This window comes from Rhynchophorus ferrugineus, unplaced genomic scaffold, assembly GCF_030347505.1.
Source record: "Rhynchophorus ferrugineus isolate W39M unplaced genomic scaffold, kcgeb_rfMv2 rfM11, whole genome shotgun sequence".
Classification (NCBI taxonomy): Eukaryota; Metazoa; Arthropoda; class Insecta; order Coleoptera; family Curculionidae; genus Rhynchophorus; species Rhynchophorus ferrugineus.
In genome coordinates this window covers 8,565,047-8,586,734 of record NW_027472590.1, presented here as the reverse complement: position 1 = coordinate 8,586,734, position 21,688 = coordinate 8,565,047, and the positions used below count along the sequence as shown (strand labels likewise).

The following is a 21,688-nucleotide window of genomic DNA, read 5'->3' as shown; positions in this document are numbered from 1 at the left end:
TACAGAATTTAATTTTTGATATTCATTAGTAAAGAAAGCTGTCAAACACTTTTGAAAACTTAGTAATCATAAAAAATATAATAATCTACACCGTCATATCTCAATTGTAAGTTTGGGTTTCGACTATATAAAAGTGGTAATTTTCATGTTAGTGACAAGAAACGGCTTGTAGATCAAAAGTCTCAAGAAGATCAAGTTCTCTTGAAAGAACAAAGTTCTTAAAAGGACTTTCAGAGAGATTAGAAATATATGAATTATATGTTTCCAAATTGGCTGAAAATATCATTTCCAATCATTTTAACATCGCGGTTTCATTGCTTGGTAGTCAAACAGTGAAGCTTTTCGTGGCGTGTTATGATTGGCGATGAAAAGTGAATCAACTATGATAATTACAAGGTCCGTTAAGATGGGTACGTCCAGGAAAACCATCCACTTCGACACTGAGGCAGAATATTCACTGACACTGAGTGAACATTGTTTTATCGTCTTATCCGCATTTAACTAAACTCCACACCACTTATACAATTTATAATTCATAATTAGTGTGCAAAATAAATGATTTCGATATTTTCTTTAGTCCATTTTAATTGATTACTAACTGTATTCTGATGTAAAATGGTACTGGCGAGTTTGTTCATCTGAAAAACGTTATATCCTTTAGAAACAATAGATTTTTAAGAAATAGTTGGTACATTATGATATTATAGGATAGTTTTTCATAAATAATCATCATTTTTATTATTTGGTAATAGGAAAGTCGAAGAAATCGGAACAATGCATGCTTGAGGTAATTTATTAGGTGGCAAATTATTATAAATTAAAGGCAGAAGTTAAAACTAAATGTGTTTTATATTTACAATCTTCAGTAAACACAATTGTAAAGAAAATATGTTTTGCGTAATAAATATATTTTGATTTTCGACGTACTCTTTCATTTTAGTGATGTGATTTTGCATTATTTTAATTCTTGTAACTACCATATATGCGTGCTAGTTATTTAGTCAATATTATAAAACGTAAATCATCACTGGGCGGTAAATCTGACGAATTTGGCGGATATGGAGATATATTTGTGGTATGTTGATTTTGCACCAAGTTTTTTACTGCATAGTTGAAAACGACTCTGTGAAATGATATAATAATTATAATTTATTATTATTTGGTTATAATCAAAGGTATAAATGCTTTTTCGGCCTAAGTTATGATATTTTTAGTTTATTATCTAAAACTATACTCTCACCTTCTGGTTGCTTATTGCATCAAATATCATAGAATATCCGGATGATCCGTAGAAATGATTTAAGATTAATTTATGGAATATTAAGACTGAATGCGTATATGGAGTCCTTTGGTGAGCTTCATTTCGATATCATTATTTATTTTGTTTTTTAAAAACAAATGTTTTATCACGGCTTGACATTAAAAATTTTCCATTATTGCAAAATTAAGAGTATAGTTGTTATTATACGCTGAATCACGTAGCCACTTGTGATCATACCGTCGGCAAACGTTTATATTAATTAAAAATAGTAAACCATATTTATTATTATGAAATATTTTAGTATAATATCTCTCAAATCAATAATTATTTGAATTATCCTATAGTAATAATTATTTGAATTATCCTATAGTGATTTTCATGAATATCATATACATTAGGTTGATGAAAATCGGTTTTCACGAATCTTGAGTTATCTTGATGAAGGAACACTTTCTAGTAGAGTAGACTTTCATCTCCAATATCACTGAAGCAAATGAGGGTTATTTTGGTATAAAAATGGAACAATAATCCATTGGAGACTATTCAGACACTTGACGAAATTATACTGCGAAGAATTGAACAAGCAAATTTTGGCTTACCATCTTATTATAAATGGGGTGTATATGTCGTAAATTCATATTCTATGATTATTAAATAATTTGTAAAAGTACATGAATCAAAAAACGTAACAAGTTTTAACTAACTGTTGCATAATGATCCTTCCTAGACAGTCTTTATCAAAAAATACACGGAATTTTTGAAAACGAGAGATTATATATTAAAATATTCTATTAATGTCATACATTTTTTATCACTCACAGGTCAAGATATCAAAGACACCTATGAAGAACTATCGAAATGTTTCCGTTTCAAACAAACGAGCGTTTGATCAACGTTACGTTATCACATTATACAAAAAAGTTATCAGTTGAGCGTCACATATCGAACTGAATTAAATCGAACCAGATGCACGTGGTGTCAAAGTGCGAGACACAGAAACTCGTGGGGGGTACTTAATTGTCTTTATTTAAGCAAAACAAGATGTATCGATAGATCATTGATATCTTAGTGCATTAAACACGTTTCACTAATTTATATAATAATCTGTGTTAGTTAATTAGTTAAATTGAGAGCTGATACCATGAAGGATTTGATCATTCGAGGGCCAGACTGTGTTCACGTACCATTAAAGCTTGGTTTTGCCGAATATTTCTTCCACAAAGCGACCGATATAGGAAATAAAATTTTTCAGGTTCAGTCCTTTTGCTGAAATCAAACTTTGTGCTTTATTGGTGCTGTCGTAGATTGACGGGAACACGGAGAAGGTTGAGACTTACGGACAGGTCAAGACCAGGACGACTCGTTTGGCCCTAGGACTGAAGCAACTGGGTCTTAAACCGAAAGATGTGTCCTTCTTGTGTTGTCACAACGGTTCTGATAACATCATCCCTGTTCTGGCTACGTTGTATCTAGGAGGACGCGTGAGTTCCGGAGATCCTCGCCAAACAGCTGACGATTCCCGGTATCTGATGGAGCAGGTCGAGCCCCAGGTGATATTCGTGGAGGAGCGTTCAGTACAGATGATTGAAGAAGCCCTAAAAGGTTCCGAACTACAACCACGCATCATAGTAATAGGGGATTCGGACAAATACTTGACGATGAAAAAACTGGAAGAGCCGCATCCTGATGAAGCTGAATTCACTCCTGTTAAACAGACCGAAGACGATATAGCGTTTATTCTTTTTAGTAGTGGGACAACGTCGGCCCAGAAAGGAATGTATATTTCGAATAGGTTTGCTCTGAACTGTGGATATATCTGGAAAGAGTAAGTCTGATTTTTTTATATTGTACCATCGTGATCAAAAAGTAATAAAGTAAAAAGTAAAAGTAAAAAGTCAAGTAGTTCAAATTCTGGAGATTGCAAATTAACTCCCTGAAAACCCAGGCCATCCTTTTCCATAAGAAGCGTTACGCACTACGCGTCTCGCAACTTTTCCATGGCTGGATAACGTCACGTCCTTAGGTCTCCATTTCGACCGACGGTTCGGTTGGCATTCCCAAATCCACAAAGCAATCCAGAAAGTTTCGGGGATAGCAAACCTGCTATCTTTTCTGATCTGCCCTTCTAGCAGACTTCCCATAACCATCAAATGCTTATTTTATATGATGTTAATTCGGCCCGTACTCCTCTACGGATCTAATGTTTTTAGTTTAAGTTTGTTACAGCCAACCAGGTGAAATGGTTTCAAGTCTTCCGAAATAAACGCCGCAGGAGAATCTAACACCTCCATGGTTTGTTAGAAATAATCAAATTCATAGAGAAACTGACACTCCAGACATCAAGCACTTCATATCTCAATCATTCCACAAACAACAACTCAGATCAAATTCTTCTGAAAACGCGCTTGTTCACGAGCTGGTCAGTATGCTGGGAGCTTAGCACCACGTCACCGCTAACCCCCCTTCATAAAGCATAAATGCAGTCATAAATTTTGCCCCTATACGACAGTATTCAGTCGTGTATTAACTCAAAATCGCGAATCAAAAGAATCGCCGGGTCCTCGTGCCCAATAACGGCTTCCCGATCAGCCGGTGCCATATCCCCCAAATTTAATGCTGTAGAAGTAGCGATCCACAGGGGCCAACTGCTGTTTCCGTTTAGTGTATTGGTAAGCCCAGAGGTAGTCCCATATAATACGGTTCAATTTGTCACTCCGCGACCAGGTATATCGCCAGGTTTTAGGCCAGAACCAAAAGAAAAAAGTCATAAGAGTATTAAATTTAAAACTGCCCAAGCATATTCAATTTGCCAAGATATCAGTTGTATCATACATTACGACAAACTTTCAATGTAATGTCAGTTATAAATTAGGTGGTTGGATGTTTTTTGACTAGCGACATCTATGAGAGAAAATAACAATTTTTATAAAGCGTCATTGAGTTATTCAGCGTATACAGCTATCGCTAGACTGAAAAAAAAAACAGATGAATCTAGAGATTTTTACGTGGCACGAATATATGAGATCGAACTGTGAACATTGTGATTTCGAGGCTTACTAGACAAATTCTTCTCAACAGACGCCATTTTAAATTAAAAAAATTATAGCAATGAATAAGTAGACGTTTTCATCAACATTTCAAATAGTTTTCGGCTTCCTAATTATTCGAAATTATCATACTCTACACAGTATTTTTGATTGGTATTAAGATAAATGTTCATGTCTTCTGATAGGAAATACGTCAAGTAAATCTATGCTTTGTGCAAAAAAACATTCAAAGTCTCAGTTGACATCACCGTTTTACCGGTTAGGTCAAATTTCAACGACAACTAAAGCTTCAAATGATTTTCCAGTCATTTCAAATAAGGTTGGGTCTTTTCCTTATAAATTGCATTAAAGTCACTTATTTAATGAAACCACACGATAAGGCCTTCGAAAGAGAACAGTCCGTATGATATTCTAAAATATAAGTCATGCAAATCAAGAATTCAAGAGGTCATTTTCCTCATATTTTGTTTTTTATTACTTCTGAAAAGAAGCAATTTTGTGGTATTCATGATGATGTATATTTGTGAATTGGCTTGATGGTATGAAATTAATTATGATCAGTTTTTCTGTCTATCTATAGTATCAATTTCTAGCTTATTGCAGAGTAAAAGAAGCTCGGTAGATATGGTCTACATAGATCATGATCGACGTTTGTTAAGGTTTAAAAAATATTGCTAAGGATTTGCATTGACGCCAAGGAAAGTTGAGCAGTATATTTGGTTGGATCGGTTCATCGCGAACTGTTCCCATCGTAACCTGTCCAAATGAATAATTCGACTTTCTACTGTTAATAGATAATGTAATTGTAGCACGACAACCCTAGCCTGTACTGTCTTAATAGTTGGAACTTAATGGATATAGAAAATAAACTTGTGAACATCACTGGGTTCAATTTTTTGGCCAGAAACTTTACAGTGAAAGAAAGTGAAATTCATTTAATTGCATAATCACCGTATTAGCCTGATTTAGGATCTACAAAATGTTTGTACTGCATTCAAGAAAGATTTGAAATTTTCGAAAAATAACGAAATAAATTTATTTTAAAACTTTTAATGTTTTTTTTAAATAGTGTATTACTAAAAACAAGAGTCAGTTTACAGTATGAGTTTGAGTGTAAAGATGATGTTTATTTAAAAAATTGTGATTTCAGAGGTGGTAACGCTGTACCAGGAGTTACAATGCATTTTACATCATTTTACTGGATAATAGCTATCGCAATGACGGCGTTTTGCATGATTACTGAGTCAGCAAAGGTTGTCGGGAAGAATATTTCAGCTGAACGTTACCTAAAGTTGGTCTCCAAATACAAAGTAATTCCTCCTTTCATCATAAATTACTATATTTCAATCTTACGCTTTCTTAGATCACGTTCACTATCTGTTCAAACACATTCACCTACCAGCTGACCAATTTCGATGAGAAGATACGTAAAAAATACGACACAACATCGCTGATATCATTTGCGGTTGGTGGAGCATCCGTGCAACTGTCCCAGTTACTGAAACTGAGACAGATATTGCCGCATACCAAAGTAACAATGGGTTACGGATCCAGTGAGAATGGCATGATCAGTGGCTTCAATTTGCGGGAGGAGAACGCAATAAATTCCAAACCTCTATCTTCCGGAACACCCGTGCCTGGTTTGGAACTCAAGGTTGGTAGTTCTGATGCCTCTACATTGTTATTAGTTGTTTTATTTTTCCAGGTGGTTGATTTGGAGTCCGGAAAACTCCTCGGTCCTAACCAGCAAGGGGAAATCCGAGTGAAGTCTCGCTATACCATGTCCGGTTATCACAAGTTGAATGCGGATGATGTTTTTGATGAGAACGGGTTCATGAAAATAGGGGATTATGGTTATTATGATGAGGACAAGTATGTCTACGTCCTGGGTAGACTGAAAGAGATGTTCAAGTATCAGTTCTTCCAAATATTACCGGAAACTATCGAACAAATGTTGATAAAACACCCAGCTGTCCAAGAAGCGGTGGTTTTCGGCGTTCCTCATGCAGAGGATAACAACCATCCAGGCGCTGTCGTGACTTTGAAACCGAACGTTCAAGTAACACCAGGGGAACTGATTGAATACTGTCATTCGAAAGTTGCTGATTATCGCAAATTGCGAGCAGGATTGGTAATTATGGACGCAATACCAAAAACAGTCACTGGTAAAGTACAACGCCGACTAGTTAGGGATAATTTTATTAAAATGAAGTCGGAAAAGTCGTGAAATTGTCCATAGTAACATTGAGATATCCGTAATCTGTCTTATCTTATTGTTTGTGTTATTGTATTGTTTAAATAAAGATGATGTTGGAAAATTTCTGTTTGGTTTCTGTTGGCAACAAGCAAAGCAAATCTATAGTTGATTTTTTTCGCAAATATTGCACAATTAATTGGTTTAAACATTGCACAATGCACAGTAATAAATATATAAAACATGGGGGTCACTATACGTCATGAGAAAATGGATTTCATGATTTATTATATTATATACGGGGGACTGTGAATTAACAAGAGATGGCGTACTCGCCAAGGCAGTTATTTTGAATATTTCTATGTGTCAACATAACACCACCGGCTAGAAGCTTTAGTATGTCTGTTTATTTGAAGTAAAATATCTGAAGATTTTTTCGGTCGATGTTTTCCCCACATACTCAGCTTGAGATTAACAGACTTTTTCCTCATATTTCATAGAAAAAAAAACTTATCGTAATTATCGTATAATGAGTGTTAAAAGGTGTAAAATAACGAGGAATAGCTTGAAGGTACATCATTAACGCTGATTTCAGAAATATGATTTTCAGCATTTTTATGATGTTGTGTTATGAAATAGTGATTTTGTTGAGGTCAAGTGAAAATGAGCATAACACCTTTTAGAGATTGGTTGATTTTGTATCTCATTCTAAATATTATTGATGTCAACTAGATATATTTGATATTTGTTCAGCTTTTGGAATCATTTTTAATTAAGTCCATTAAAATATTTTGTAACTGTTATACATAATATGTTTAGTGACTATTTGTCGCTATAAGAAGGTGGTGGTGTAATTTCGTCGGTCTCTATTTACATGATTTTTTAACTTAGAACTTAGAAATCATCTCAGAAGACATTCTAATGTTCATATTTAATTCTGAACAATTACACAATTACAATCATATCTGTGCATACAAATCTTTCACGCTCTACAATACCGTTTCTATTAATTATGTGCATAGCTTTAGTTTTTTCCACTCTCATCACTTTGTCTCAGTAATTTTCAGCATTATCATATATCCTGAAAGTTTCCTTTAGTCACTTTCACTGTCTGAGTCACTATGCAATTCAATTACTAAACTATTAGTTTTAAATCTGTCTAAAACATGTTCACGATTCCACCATTTATCAATTACCTCCTCTGTATGTCTTATCTAGTTCATCCGTACCGGAGGTGTTATGGTTGACAATGCTTCCTTTCACATATCCAAACAGTTCTTGATGGAATGTCCTTATTGATCAGCACATTTACTTATTATAAAGTATTTGCTACCTCCCATATCAAGTCGATTTGATTGATTATTTAGAGATAGGGAGGAAGTCGTAATACTATGTGACCATATTGTTCAGCCATCTTATCTACTGTGTATCTTTTTTTGAGCTTATTTCTGAAAAAAGTAAATTGCCAAAAACGCAATGAAATATTTCATTTATATGTAGCCTTTAACAATTTGAATTAGTTCATTCTTTAACATGGTTTCCTCGAAAGTTATTTTATGTATTTTAAGCCATTCCTTAATTGCAGCTTTTGTTAATGCACTTGTTGGGATCTTCTCCACCAGTGTACTAAGATATGCTGAATTGTCCATAACAATAACTGATGGTTCCTCCAAGTCCTGTGGTTAAAAGTTGATTTTAAAACCACTGCATCAAAAACAAGTTATGGTACATTTCTCCATGGTACTCATACTTGAATTTAGAGGAAAACACTAATTCTGCACCAGGAATAGGTTTACAGCATGAAGTAGTTCTTCAAGACATACAGTTATGTCTGCCATGAATTATTAATAAATCGCTCGTTAGTTAAACATCGATAGTTATTCCCACGTTTTCCATCAACTTTTGTTTATTTGCCTTTACCCTATATTTATAATCATCTTGCCATGAGTAACCATACCATTTTTAAATATATACATCTTATCTAAATATACAAATTGATATAATAATTCTTCCTTGATTTTGAAAATTGTATTCTTTTAAAAGCAATGTCTGGAAGTTCTATTAAACCCCTTCGTTGGTTATGTTTCCATCACATAACAATTTTCTCTGTAATAATTGTATCAATATAGGATCTCGATTCATCACCCGTTTCGCATAAAGACGGGTTCTTTTGGGGAATTTAAGGTTGTATTGATTTTTGTTTTTTTTAATATTTTAGAAACCGTGATCGTACTAATAGGCGGTGCAGCTGCAACAGGCTAAAAATATTTTCAATAATAACCGCGGCGATTTCAAATTTATTAAAACAAAGACTTAAAACAACGCTGGCCGGTTTATAACTCTCGTAATTATAATATTTTGAATAACTTTGCGGACGTTTGACATCCGGGCTACTTTGACAGGCTAGTTCGGTTTCACGTTCGAACTAATCAGACAGCATTGAGAGGAAGATATTGTCTGATTCTGAAACGAATTTACAAATTGCGGCAGGCAGTACATTAAACACATTGATGACGCATATACAAATAAAATTTGAACAGATTAAACATTCTGTTTGCTGTATGCTGTATCAATTAACGTTACCAATGGTTCTCATCTGCTCGGGTCCAGAAATGGGTAATACAAATTTTGAGGTATATGACTGACGTGGAGTAGTTTTCGGTTGATGTATCAGTTAAAAACCACCAAGAAGCAAGGAGACTGACAAGCAATTGACGCGGGTAAAAAAGCCTTCAACAGCGCGCCTCTCAAAAAGCATATTAAGCAAAATCATTAAATGGTTTATTGAATTAACAATATAATGATTCCCTCTACCTACGGAGGAAAACGAAAATAAACCACCGCCTGCTTAGTTATTAATAGGGCTGAGGAAAGTCTCAACGCGCCCACCGCGAGTGTTCCCTAACTCGTCGTTAGGACCGGTAACACTCCCCCCCCTCCTCGTCGCCCTACCGCCCCGTTTCCGCTCGCGCTAGCCCCCCTCGTTCGAGACTGAGAAACGGCAAGCGGCGGGATTATGACGCCCGGCAGGGGGCGCTATCGTAGGGATTTTCCGTCGTGCAGCACGTGTCGGCTAATGCCCGACACTCTCACGACGGATTGAATAATTTTCGCGGGTACACGACGCGCTCCCGTGCTCTTTAACTCGGCTAATGTATATTTATGGCTCATCAGTTATTGATAGGGGCTTACGGGCGCTGTGCGTGGTCCAAAACACGTTTTGGATTTTAGTACGACGCTGTAGGTGCACAGCTGCATCGGTTTTTGGCGGTGGTGTCGTCGCTCTAGGCCGAGGCTAAGCTGGAATCCATCTGATTATCCACATATTTATGAAATGGGCGCTGATTTGCTCGACTATAACAGGTCAATTGAAAAGTCCCCAAGTCTAGTAAAACATATTTTTTGGCAAAATTAGTTTTTTTATTTAACATACTTCCCTTCAAGTGTGGTACACTGATCATAACGACTCTCCAACTTTTCGATCACCTCTTCATTCAATGAAAATTCTTTCCAGCGAGCATTCTTTTGAGATCTGAGAACAGGAAGTAGTCACATCTGGAGAATACGGTGGAGGAGGAAGCAATTCGAAGCACAATTCATGGATTTTGCAATCGTTTTCACTGACACGTGACACGGTGCATTGTCTTGGTGAAGCAGCACATTTTTTCTTTAAATGCGGCCGTTTTTCGGCGATTTCTTCCTTCAAATGATCCAACAGCGCTATGTAATAGTCGCCAAAATTCGCCATAATCTTGCCAGCCGACTATTGCGTTCTTTCACGCTTTGGAGTGGGTTAATCGTGTGCAGTCCACTTGGATGACTGTCGATTGGAGTGAAATAATGGAGCCATGTTTCATCCATTGTCATCTAATTATGCAAAAACTCGGGTTTATTACGCTTGATTATCTTCAATCACTACTCTGAATCATCAACTCGTCGTTGTTTTTGTTTAAAAGTGAGCTCGCGTAGCACCCACTTTGCGCAGAGCTTTCTTATACTCAAATATTCGTGTATGATATGACGTACGCGTTCAGTTGATATCTTTAGAGTGTCTGCTATTTCATTAAGTTTCAATTTACGGTAATTCAAAATCATTTTGAGGATTTTTTAAATGTTTTCGTCGATAACAACCTCTTTTGGGTGTCCATTGCGTACACCGTCTTCGGGGCTCATTTCACCACGTCTAAACTTAGCATACCAATACTTGACGGTTGATTTTCCTGTGGCAGTATCCGGAAACTCGGCATCCAGCCAAGTTTTTGCTTCAACTGTCTTTTTTCCAGCAAAAAGCAATATTTTATTAACACGCGAAATTCCGTTTTATCCATTTATTTCACAATAACAAAAGTTGCTTCACTCAAAATCTTATAATCCACAAACTAATGTCAAATTTATACACGCATCTTTTAAGGGTTAGGGCTAACTAAAAACATATCTATTTAATTCTAGTAGCGCCATCTATGTGGCGCCATTCAGGCCGAGAACTTTTCAATTGGCCTGTTATGCGGAATCATTAACAGACAGAGAAATATCAAGGACAAATTCAAAAAATTTTGAATTATTTCAAGGCTTCATTCATTTCAGAAAAACCAACAGCCTGGCAGTGTGTAGAGATAGAAAGAGAAAAATAGAAATAGAACAAAAGGAGAAAACCTGGAGAAACTACCTGAAATAAAAGTCAGCCGCAAACTATAAACTATATACAAAAAAGATCAAAGCAAGAGGGAAAGGGATGATACAAATTGCAAGAAAGAAAACATGGACGCAATCCGAAAAAAGGATGAAGACAAACTGTTCACTAAACCTGAAACTTTTGAATAGAGAAAAATCATGTAATTATAACACGTACAATATAAAAAGATAAGATATATAGAGACAGAAGGGACTGTAATAAATATAGAGGATGTGCATAGATAAAAAGGCAAGATGTACAGAATACCATATAATCAGCATAAACCAAAAAAACAGATATACCCAGCAATCATTGATTGGAAAAAACATTTGACAAATTATTCTTCCTCATTTTATATCTTGAGGGACACGATATCGGATTTTTCTTGATTCAGTATACCTATTAATTGATTACACCGTTCATCCATATTAATTTTTCGGATATCTTTATGGTCAGGACGGCGGAATGCGAGACGACCCACTATCCGCCCTCATCACCATCCCCATAACCATCTGCTCTCGTCCCTGCTATTCATGAATTGGAAATGTAATTTTCTCCATCGTTGGCCTGCCACCATAACACTTAATATAAAAGGAGCAATTGCCGGCAAGGAACGGTACAAGCCTCGTTACGTCTCACCTATACGGCCTATGGCGTCAGACTATTCAAATTTTATTAAGGTGGCCGTTATGAACTGGCTGGTGCGGATTACTGAACTTGCGCTCTCTTCGTCGAATAAGCGTGAGATTTATTTGGGGGCAAATGACTTTTTCTTTTTAAATTTTAGTTTCCTCCGGGGAATACCCCGCCGGCATGGACAAACGAGACTATTATCAAAATTGTTATGGGATCGCGATGTTTTCATACTCGGGATTATAATTATGTATTCCCGGAGGGTTACTATGTTTTTTCCCGTAGCTTTTTTCGGCCGTATAAGTGGAGATGAGTTGATATTATCAGACATATTAAAGCTATCTCGAGAATGTTTATCGCTTTTTAGGTCTGAATGAAACTTGAATTGATAGAACCTGAAGTTTTTTTCTGCTGTACAATATAGATTTGGAATATTTTGATAATGTTCTTACAATTTCTGAAACTATACAAATAACAGGTCAATGGAAAAGTCCACGGCCTACCATAATAAAACAAATTTTTTTTTGGCAAAATATTCAAAAGGCTTCAGGAGATCTGAGAATAGGAAATAGTCGATGGGGACCAGATCTGGAGAATACGGTGGACGCGGAAGCAGTTCGAAGCTCAATTCATGGATTTTTGCCATCGTTTTCACTGACTGGTAACACGGTGCATTGTCTTGGTGAAGCAGCACATTGTTTTTTCAGATAGGGACGTTTTTCGGCGATTTAGTCCTTTAAACGGTCCAATAAACCTATGTAAATGTCGCTATTGATGGTCCTTCCTTTTTCAAGGTAGTCAATGAAAATTATTCCATGCGCATCCCAAACTACAGACGCCATAACCTTGCCAACCGACTGTTGCGTTTTCCCACGCTATCGAGCGGGTTCATCGTATGCAGTCCACTTGGATGACTGTCGATTGGACTTCGGAGTGAAATGATGGAGCCATGTTCCATCCATTCTCGCATATCGATGCAAAAACTCGGATTTATTACGTTTGATCATCTTCAAGCTCTGCTCAGAATAATCAAATCGCCGTTGTTTTTGGTTGAAAGTGAGCTCGCGCGGCACCCACTTTGCACAGAGCTTACTCATACCCAAATATTCGTGAATGATATGATATACACATTCATTTGATACCTTTATATTATTTGCTATTTCATTCAGTTTCAATTTACGGCCATTCAAAATCATTTTGTGGATTTTTTAAATGTTTTCATCGGTAACAGCCTCTTTTGGGCGTCCACTGCTTTCACCGTCTTCGGTGCTCATTTCACCACGTCTAAACATAGCATACCAATCCTTGATCGTTGATTTTCCTGTAGCAGTGTCCGGGAACTCGGAGTAACGTCAATTTTTTGCTTCAACTGTATTTTTCCCTTCAAAAAGCAATATTTTATCAACACGCGAAATTCCTTTATTTCCATTTTTTTTACAATAATAAAAGTTGCTTCACTGAAAATGCTATAATTCACAAACTAATGATCCAATAGTTGTCAAATTTATACATACATCTTTTGAGGGTTTGGGCTAACCAAAAAAAAATTATTTCTAGTTATCTATGTGTCAGACCGGGGATTTTTCAAATGACCTGTTAAATATTTTAAATAAGATAATTTTATTGAAAATAATCAAAACCTAATTAAATACTAGTGTAACTTTTACCTTTTTCCATCAATTTTTATTGTTTTTATACTTTTTGTTACTGTCTTGCCAAGAGTGCCACAATGAACCATTTTGAAATATTCAAATTTCATGAAGATACACAAATTCATATAATGTATATTCCTTGATCTTATTGTATGGTTTTAACAACTGAATTATTTTTAAGGCAATCTCTGGAAGTTATATTACTCCTCGAGGGTTATCTTTACACCATTTAAATCTTGTACCCTGTAAGAGTGTATGAAGGGATGTCTTATATTCCTCAAAGAGATGTATATGTTTTGGCTTTTTATGTATACTTTCCAGACTAACAATTTTCTCTCAAATAATTTTATTAAATTCTATTTATATCGATGAAATAGTTTGTGTACTCACTGTTTTTATACATTTCGTATATTTGATCTCGAATAGAGCCAATAGCAAGATGATCAAGTTTTCTTGGTTGAATCTAACGTATTGTTCTTTATTTTGTAAGCGATATTTTATTTACAGTACCTATACTAATATTCTGCGCAGCAATATGCTAAAAAACATTTTCAATAAAATTGCAGCAATTTATATTATTTAATATCATCAATAATTACGTCTCTAACGGAATTTACGGGCAAAAGGAGACCTTCATTATCTAGTTCCTTTTCGAAATAACTTATTAAAGCCGCAATATATTGAATATTTCGTGGGACTTTGGGTTACTTAATGGATGCTGATAATCATCATGATCATCATTCGAGTCAAATAATTATAGATGATCTATAATACTTAAAAATTAGATCAACCAAGTCTGTTTTTGGACACCGACATTTTAGACTGAAAATGTGTAACAGAAATTAATAAAATAAATTTGGAAAGTACTGGTATATAACATTAAAGTGTTATCAATGAATATCGTGGGGGTTATGATTATAAACCAATTGATAACATTTATAAGTATAACCTAACCATGTGTGTAAACACACGCAAGCTGACATTATCATTTAATAAACAGTATACGCGATACATGAATTTTAACTACGTAATGTTATGACTTATGCTGGCCTATTTACTTTACATAATAATAATATTATTGGGACCCTGTTGAAAATATTGACATTTATTAAGCTGTTAAACTAAACATGTATTTTAATTATTTATTAATGAAATAAGGCAAGTGATACACGTGAGCTTTCATCTCCTGTGATGTAAATTAATGGACAATAATGAGAGGAAACTATAAACATATATAATAGTTAATATAAGGTTTCATATCCACAAGGACTTACATTTAAATTCAGTTTTATTCAAAATGTTTTAACAGATTTAATATCTATAATTCTTAAATTAGTGTATCTCAAAGATAATAGTTTTATGGTTACAAACTCTATACGCCAGAAATTGTTGTTACGGTAGCCATAGTAATTGATGTGTAGTTATGAATTATTGATATTGAATTATTTAATATATCAATAATTGATAATTATTGAATAATTTCAAGCATCAAATATCTAAAGTGTTTGCCTTTCGATTTTTTAGAAGAAGTGACTGCACAACAGCAAAAGTGTTGCTTATTTATTTGTGATAATGTGGCTTCACCTCGGTGATGTCTACTAACCTGAGTGGCAGGATATTAAGTGTCTCCCTCTCTTGATTTCACTGCACCTCCGTTATGATTAGTGTTGGGGCAGAAGCTAGTACGTCGCGTGTTTCTTTAACGTCGTACAGTGTGCACATTCTTCATCCTAGTACAGTTTATCATTGTTATCAAATATAGTAAGCTATTGTTGTCTATTGCTGTTGTCTGTTATGAATGCCATTGTCAGTGACTGATATGAAGTAAGATTGTTGTTAACCATCATGGTTATTTCGCCATTAACGTTGACTGATTATACTAATACGTGTTGTACGTTATCTGCCAGTTATATTAACTGACAGAATCATTATATTATTTGACATTAAAATTATCTGTCGTGATAATCGCCGATACTTTTGATATATCATATATATTTTTAATTTCACTTTTGCTATTCAAAATTGGTTGCTCAGGTAGATTTAAAATTACGCTTTCTTCAGTTAACATAACGGTTCAATTGAAAGGTCCCTGGACTACTACAGTAAAACACATTGTTTTGGCAAAATAATTTTTTTATTCAACATAATTCCCTTTAAGGGTGATACACTGATTACAGCGACCCTCTAACCTTTCGATTTCATTTTTGTAATACGATTTGTCCTTTGTTTCAAAATAGGCCTCAGTTTCGGCGATCACTTCTTTATTCGACGAAAATTTCTTCCCAGCGAGCATTCCTTTGAAAACTGAGAACAGGAAAAAGTCGCTGGGGGCCAGATCTGGAGAATACGGTAGATGGATGGATTTTCGCCATCGTCTTCACTGACTTGTGACACTGTGTATTGTCTTGGTGAAGCAGCACTTTCTTTTTCTTCAAATGCGGCCGCTTTTCGGCGATTTCGATCTTTAAACAGTCCAATAACGCTGTGTAATAGTTGTTGTTGATGGTCCTTTCTTTTTCAAGGTAGTCAATGAAAATTATTCCATACGCATCCCATAATACGGACGCCATGACCCTGCCAGCCGATTGTTGCGTTTTACCATGCTTTAGAGCGGGTTCATCGTGTGTAGTCACTCGGATGACTGTCGACTGAACTTTGGAGTGAAATGATGGAGCCATGTTTCATCTATTGTCAAATTCAAACACTGCTCCGAATCATCAACTCGTCATTGTTTTTGATCAAAAGTGAGCTCGCGCGGCGCCGATTTTGCACAGAGCTTTCTCATATCCAAATATTCGTGAATGATGTGATGTACAGGTTCAGTTGATATTTTTAGAGTGTCTGCTATTTCATTCAATTTCAATTTACGGTCATTCAAAATCATATTGTGGATTTTTATAATGTTTTCTTTTGTAACAACCTCTTTTGGGCGTCAACTGCGTTCACCATATTCGGTGCTCATTCCATCACGTCTAAACTTAGCATATCCTTATACTTAGCATTTCCCTTCAAAAAGCAATATTTTATCAACGCGCGAAATTCCTTTTTATCAATTTTTTTTCACAATAACAAAAGTTTCTTCACTCAAAATGCTATAATTCACTCACTAATGATCCGACAGCAACTAAAAAACTTATGGATATAATTCTAGTAGCACCATCTATGTGTCAGGCCGGGGACTTTTCAATTGACCTGTTCTTCTGAGTATAATTTCTGAATTATTAACATTTCTGTTGTTCATGTAAGATCATTGTTCATTTAGTTGTAATACTTTTTTTGTAGTAAGGTTTTTAGTCAAACCAAGTCGTCAATCAAGTCAACATGTAAAAATGAGCGTGATCATATATTCGATATTAGATTGTGAATATCTACCATCGGTCTTTCTTAATTTCCCTCAAAAAATGACGGAAGAACGAAATCTGTCGTCTCCTGGGGGTACGCATGATAGCAGAAGAATGAGGAACTGGAGAAAAGGCATTGTGTATAAATTTGTTGCTGAAAAAATTATATCTGTTGTCATCAGTTTTTAGTGACTGAATGACTATCGTTATAGTCTAGATATGTTCTTCTTTCCCTAATTGAAATCCATAAAAGGACATCATTGTGACTCTATCCAGGCCAATGCTGAAGTTGCTCCATCATATTTCAAACATCGGTTTTGGTTTCTAACCTGGGTGACTCTGATGTCAATGGTCATAGTTAGTCTGGATCCAAAACAGTTTGAATATAATAAATAAAACTTATAATTATACAAATATCGAGCTCAAATTCTCAAGGAACACTCAAATAGTTTAGTAATTGACTAACCAACTACTTCCAGACATTTACGTGCGATGAAAAATCATCAAAAGGATAGCAAATGGCCACTACATCATTTTTCAGATTATTATTTGTTCAGTTGGCATGGCTTGGTTTTCTCACGGTTTAGATACGCTAAAGAAGTGCGAAAATGTACCACACCAACATCGTTCTTTCCACACAATATTGTCATGTTGCCAGAAAGATGGAAAAGAGCTGTAAAAAATAATGGACAACATTTTAATGAATATTGCACTGGCTTTTCTAAGTTAATAAAGCAACATATTCCAATTCTAGACTCCTAGATGACGTCGAATATACTGCCAATACTAGTTTATAAAAATGTAAAATTCGTTTTAAACTTGGAGCTCATTTTTTCCTACTTAAAAATAAACATGATGCTGTCTGATGCGTCGGAATATGGAACCATATCAGCCTATGAAGTTCGATTTGTATTGGTACTGGTCGGCACTGTTGTGAAATGGCTACAAAATTTTTCCAATTAATGGTGATAATTAATACGGGAATATTGTGACGTGCTGATGTCATACATTTTGATGTCGTACACTGGCTTTGTAGTGCAGTGTTTCATTAGATAATATAACATACAATTGTTACACTTACACCAAGAGATTTCAGGACAGTTACATCGAATTTATTTTTCAAGTATCAAGCATCAATATATAGTCAAGCATGAATAGATACTCTCATACAAGTGTTACAAGTTTGTCATAATCTTTAAGATTTCGCAAGGCATAAAAATATGGTTCATATCTCCTTTTTTTTCCTTTGCCATACAATTAACACGCACTTTCTCTGCATTTTTACCGCGAGCAATGTTATCGCGACCCCTCCAGATAATATTAATTGCAGGACAGAGAGAAATAAAAAACGACCAGGGAGAAGAAAAAAAGGAAGGCGAAAAGGCCTTACTTCTCGGCAATAACTCCTTATCAGCATCTTCGAGAGTAGCGAACCGAAGACGGGGCCCAGAAAGAGGCGGGAAATAAAGAGTCCCGCGGCAGGACAGGTTATAAATTCCTTATACCTTATCAGCGAAAGATTGTTAATTCCAAATTCGATGCCTTGCCTTGGCAGCGGCGTCATACCGCCCCTCCTCTCGCCCCCACCCCCACCCGCTTTCGAGCCGACGCGAGTTTTGACGTTTAAGACTTATTTATTGCAGGAATATTTCGGAGTTTGCCGCTCGGCTTTTAATTAAGTTTTTAGTCGGCAGGACCTGCAAAGTGGAAGCAATAAAAATTTATCACGGGCTTAGGGGAAGGCTATTGCCACAATATAAAAAAGACAACTTGTTTCCATTAAAGGTGCTCGTTCTTTTTTACACTTAAGGGATATTATGCTGTTTATGCGCGAAATTAATTGAAGGAATCATTTTATAATTGATATTCCTCCCGAATTGTGAATGAAGTACGGCGATAAAATAACTTAGAGTTCATTGCTACAGCTCCGAGTTCTTATTCGATACTCATTTTAAAAAACTCCATACACCACATGTCCAGTATAGGCTAGACGACCGTAAGAATGAATCACAAAATATTGATCGATAATAATAATCAAACAATCAAGTCAAACATCAATCAGAAGCTCTACGAAACTTTGACGTCGCTCACCGTTTCCCAATCATCATTTCCAGTATACATTAAAAATCATCGTGGTGTGGAGATTCGGCTACTTTCGGAACTATTCGTATATTCGTCGGCACAATCTACTCGCCGCAAGACGAAACGCCAAAAGTCGATGTTGCCAAATTTACAGCTAGTCTATTTGCTATATGGATTTATTTTATTTTAGAATAATAATATATTTAACAAGAATTTCTGATATTAATTTTTATATTTTGTTTCTTAACAAATATAATAATAGAGTAGATACGTTTTTTTTAGTATTTAGTACAATATACAGTTCTTGCCTTTAGATTTGGCAGCCACGGTATAGTATTACAATAATAAGCTGTGTGGAAGTCCTTTGAGAGTATGAGTTGAGTTTTTAACAAGTCTTACTAAGTCTGCTTACCCGTTAGTCCTGGTATGTGCCAGGACCCCATTGTTGTCCAAATGTTACTAATTTTCTACCTCTCTACCTCACTGAATTTATTTTTATTCTTTGTTCTTCGTATTGTACCGCTTTCACTCGTCATTTCCCCTTCTCAATCTCTACCCATCAATTGATCTTTTAATACCTCTCTTTTCGTTTCATCTTTTTCTATCTATTATTAATTTCTAATACTGTTTTGCTCTACTTCATATCTTCTCTACCTGTATTTCTTATTTTTCCACTGTATTAATCACTGTTATCCTCTAATTCTATCGCTACTTCTATATGTATTCCCTCGCATTATTTATTAGTACTTCTATCTAATCAGCGTCTTTCTGTACGTATGCTTAACTTGTTCTTCTTTCTTTTCTCAATTTCTGTTTCTACAGCTGTTGGACCACATTGCATTTCCCTTTTTCTCTATTTTATTCTACCCTACATTCTGTCCATAGTTTTGATTATATTATATTATTCTTAATCGCTTCATTTCACTATTATTCAGTTTATAATTTCCTCCCTGATCTTATCCGGCTCTTTTCAGTATTGTCTTTGCCACCCCCCTCTGATATTTATTAAACTCTTGCTGTAGTTACTTTTTAAAATGTTCAATAATGACAATGAATATTCAATTTCTCCTTTTTTAGATTGTGAACTCGTCCCAAATGCACTCTAGAGTTCTATATATGATTACGCTTTTTCTACACTATGCATTTTTCGAAAGAATATACAGAGGATGGACAAAATAATATCAACACCTGACATATACAAAATATTTATTCATTAATAAGGTTTTGGGCCACCATTTGCTTTTAAAACAGTTGCAATTTTTCGCATAATAGATTCGTAGAGAATCTGAATAGTTTTCAACTGAGACTGAATCATTTTGTCTGTGTGTATGGACGCGTTATCGTCTTGGAATATGGCAGGGTTTGGAAGCAATATGCTAGTTATAGTAAAAACTCATCATTGGGTAAGTAATCTGGGTAATTATGTGAATGAGAGGACCAACTGAATACCACGTTATTGTGGTTCAAATCATAACATTCTCCATACTTGGTAGCAACCAGTAGGCTTCTCTTGGAGTTTTCTATACATACCATAATACTACTTTAAGGTTAATTACATGGCTCATTGAACGGAGGTAAAATGAAATGAAAAAGTGGTTGTTTACAATGCGTGACCGTTATTTATTGGCGATATAAAAATGTGGAACATACAAATATATGAAAGGGGATCAGCGCTAGGTTTACCTTATAACAAGGCTTGGGCAGTGGATGGTGACACGTCTAAACTGAACTATGGTCAGTCACTGAATGAATGATCAGTACCCTTCAATAATATCTCAGATAAACGTCTCGGAATTGTCAGGTATTCATTATCTTGTACTAGTTGGCGCTACTGGCATCCCACCCGTGTTCAACATCTGGGATTATATTTCTGGGTATTTTGTAGGCCGTTATTCCATGATGTAAAATTAGGCATGCCTCAAGATCGCTACAACGCTCTCCTGCCAATATTCCGCATGCAATTATAAACAAAAAAAATACAAAAAGGTACGAAAAAATTAAATACAAAATACAGATATATCAAAAAAGTATGCTGTATACAGAGAGCTCTGAAATAAATGGATATGATTAAACAAAACTGATTTATATGGTTGACAAAATGGAATAAATTGACGTGTGAATATTGGTAGGGCTGTTGTGTCTTTCGGTCCTACAGATACCGTTTCTTCGTCTGTCGACAACGTTGAAAATAAACTAATTTTTGAACTGGTCTCCCGTAATCGACGCTATGGGGGATTCCATGGTTCGACGATGTGGTAGCTTCTTTTCATCGACGACGATACGTTGGCAATTCTGGTACCGCGGCGATGAAATGACGAATTTACGCTGACTGTAATCAGTATCTAGCTTCTGAAGCTGCTCTGTGACTAATACGTTACGGTAATTGAGAAAAAACAAATAACGACGGTATCTGACCGAAGCTGCCCAAAGCCTTTCAAATCAAAATGTCTGACAATAAGACTGAGACTGCGAGCGAAGAACGACATTCTGATTTAAACATAGAGCCGAGAGAAATGTATAGCAGAAATCCTGATGGTTAGATAGTGATGTCAAAATCTCTAAGAGTTCAAATGATTGTCAAAGAAATGAAATTTGAAAAAAAAAACATAAAAAAATGGAATGGGAATAGGGAAATGAATTTTAAGTTTTATTGTTCCAGCACTAAAACAAAATTTTATGACGAACAAATATTTGAAAGAATATGAAGTTGAAGGAACAAAAGTAAAATGGAGAAACAATCGTGTACATTTGTATCAAAAAGGAGATAACGGTCACGTAAAATACACCATGTTGTACATACCGTTCA

General features: G+C 35.4%; 1 protein-coding gene across 1 annotated transcript; it reads left to right on the top strand.

Moving 5' to 3' along the window:
* The first annotated feature begins 2,268 nt into the window (after positions 1-2,268).
* LOC143205232 (luciferin 4-monooxygenase) lies at positions 2,269-6,628 on the top strand. Its single transcript, XM_076418401.1, has 5 exons — positions 2,269-2,513; positions 2,566-3,086; positions 5,459-5,618; positions 5,672-5,962; positions 6,014-6,628. The coding sequence occupies exons 1-5, from the start codon at positions 2,403-2,405 to the stop codon at positions 6,533-6,535; spliced, it is 1,605 nt and encodes a 534-aa protein (XP_076274516.1). The 5' UTR covers positions 2,269-2,402; the 3' UTR covers positions 6,536-6,628.
* The last annotated feature ends 15,060 nt before the right edge of the window (positions 6,629-21,688 follow it).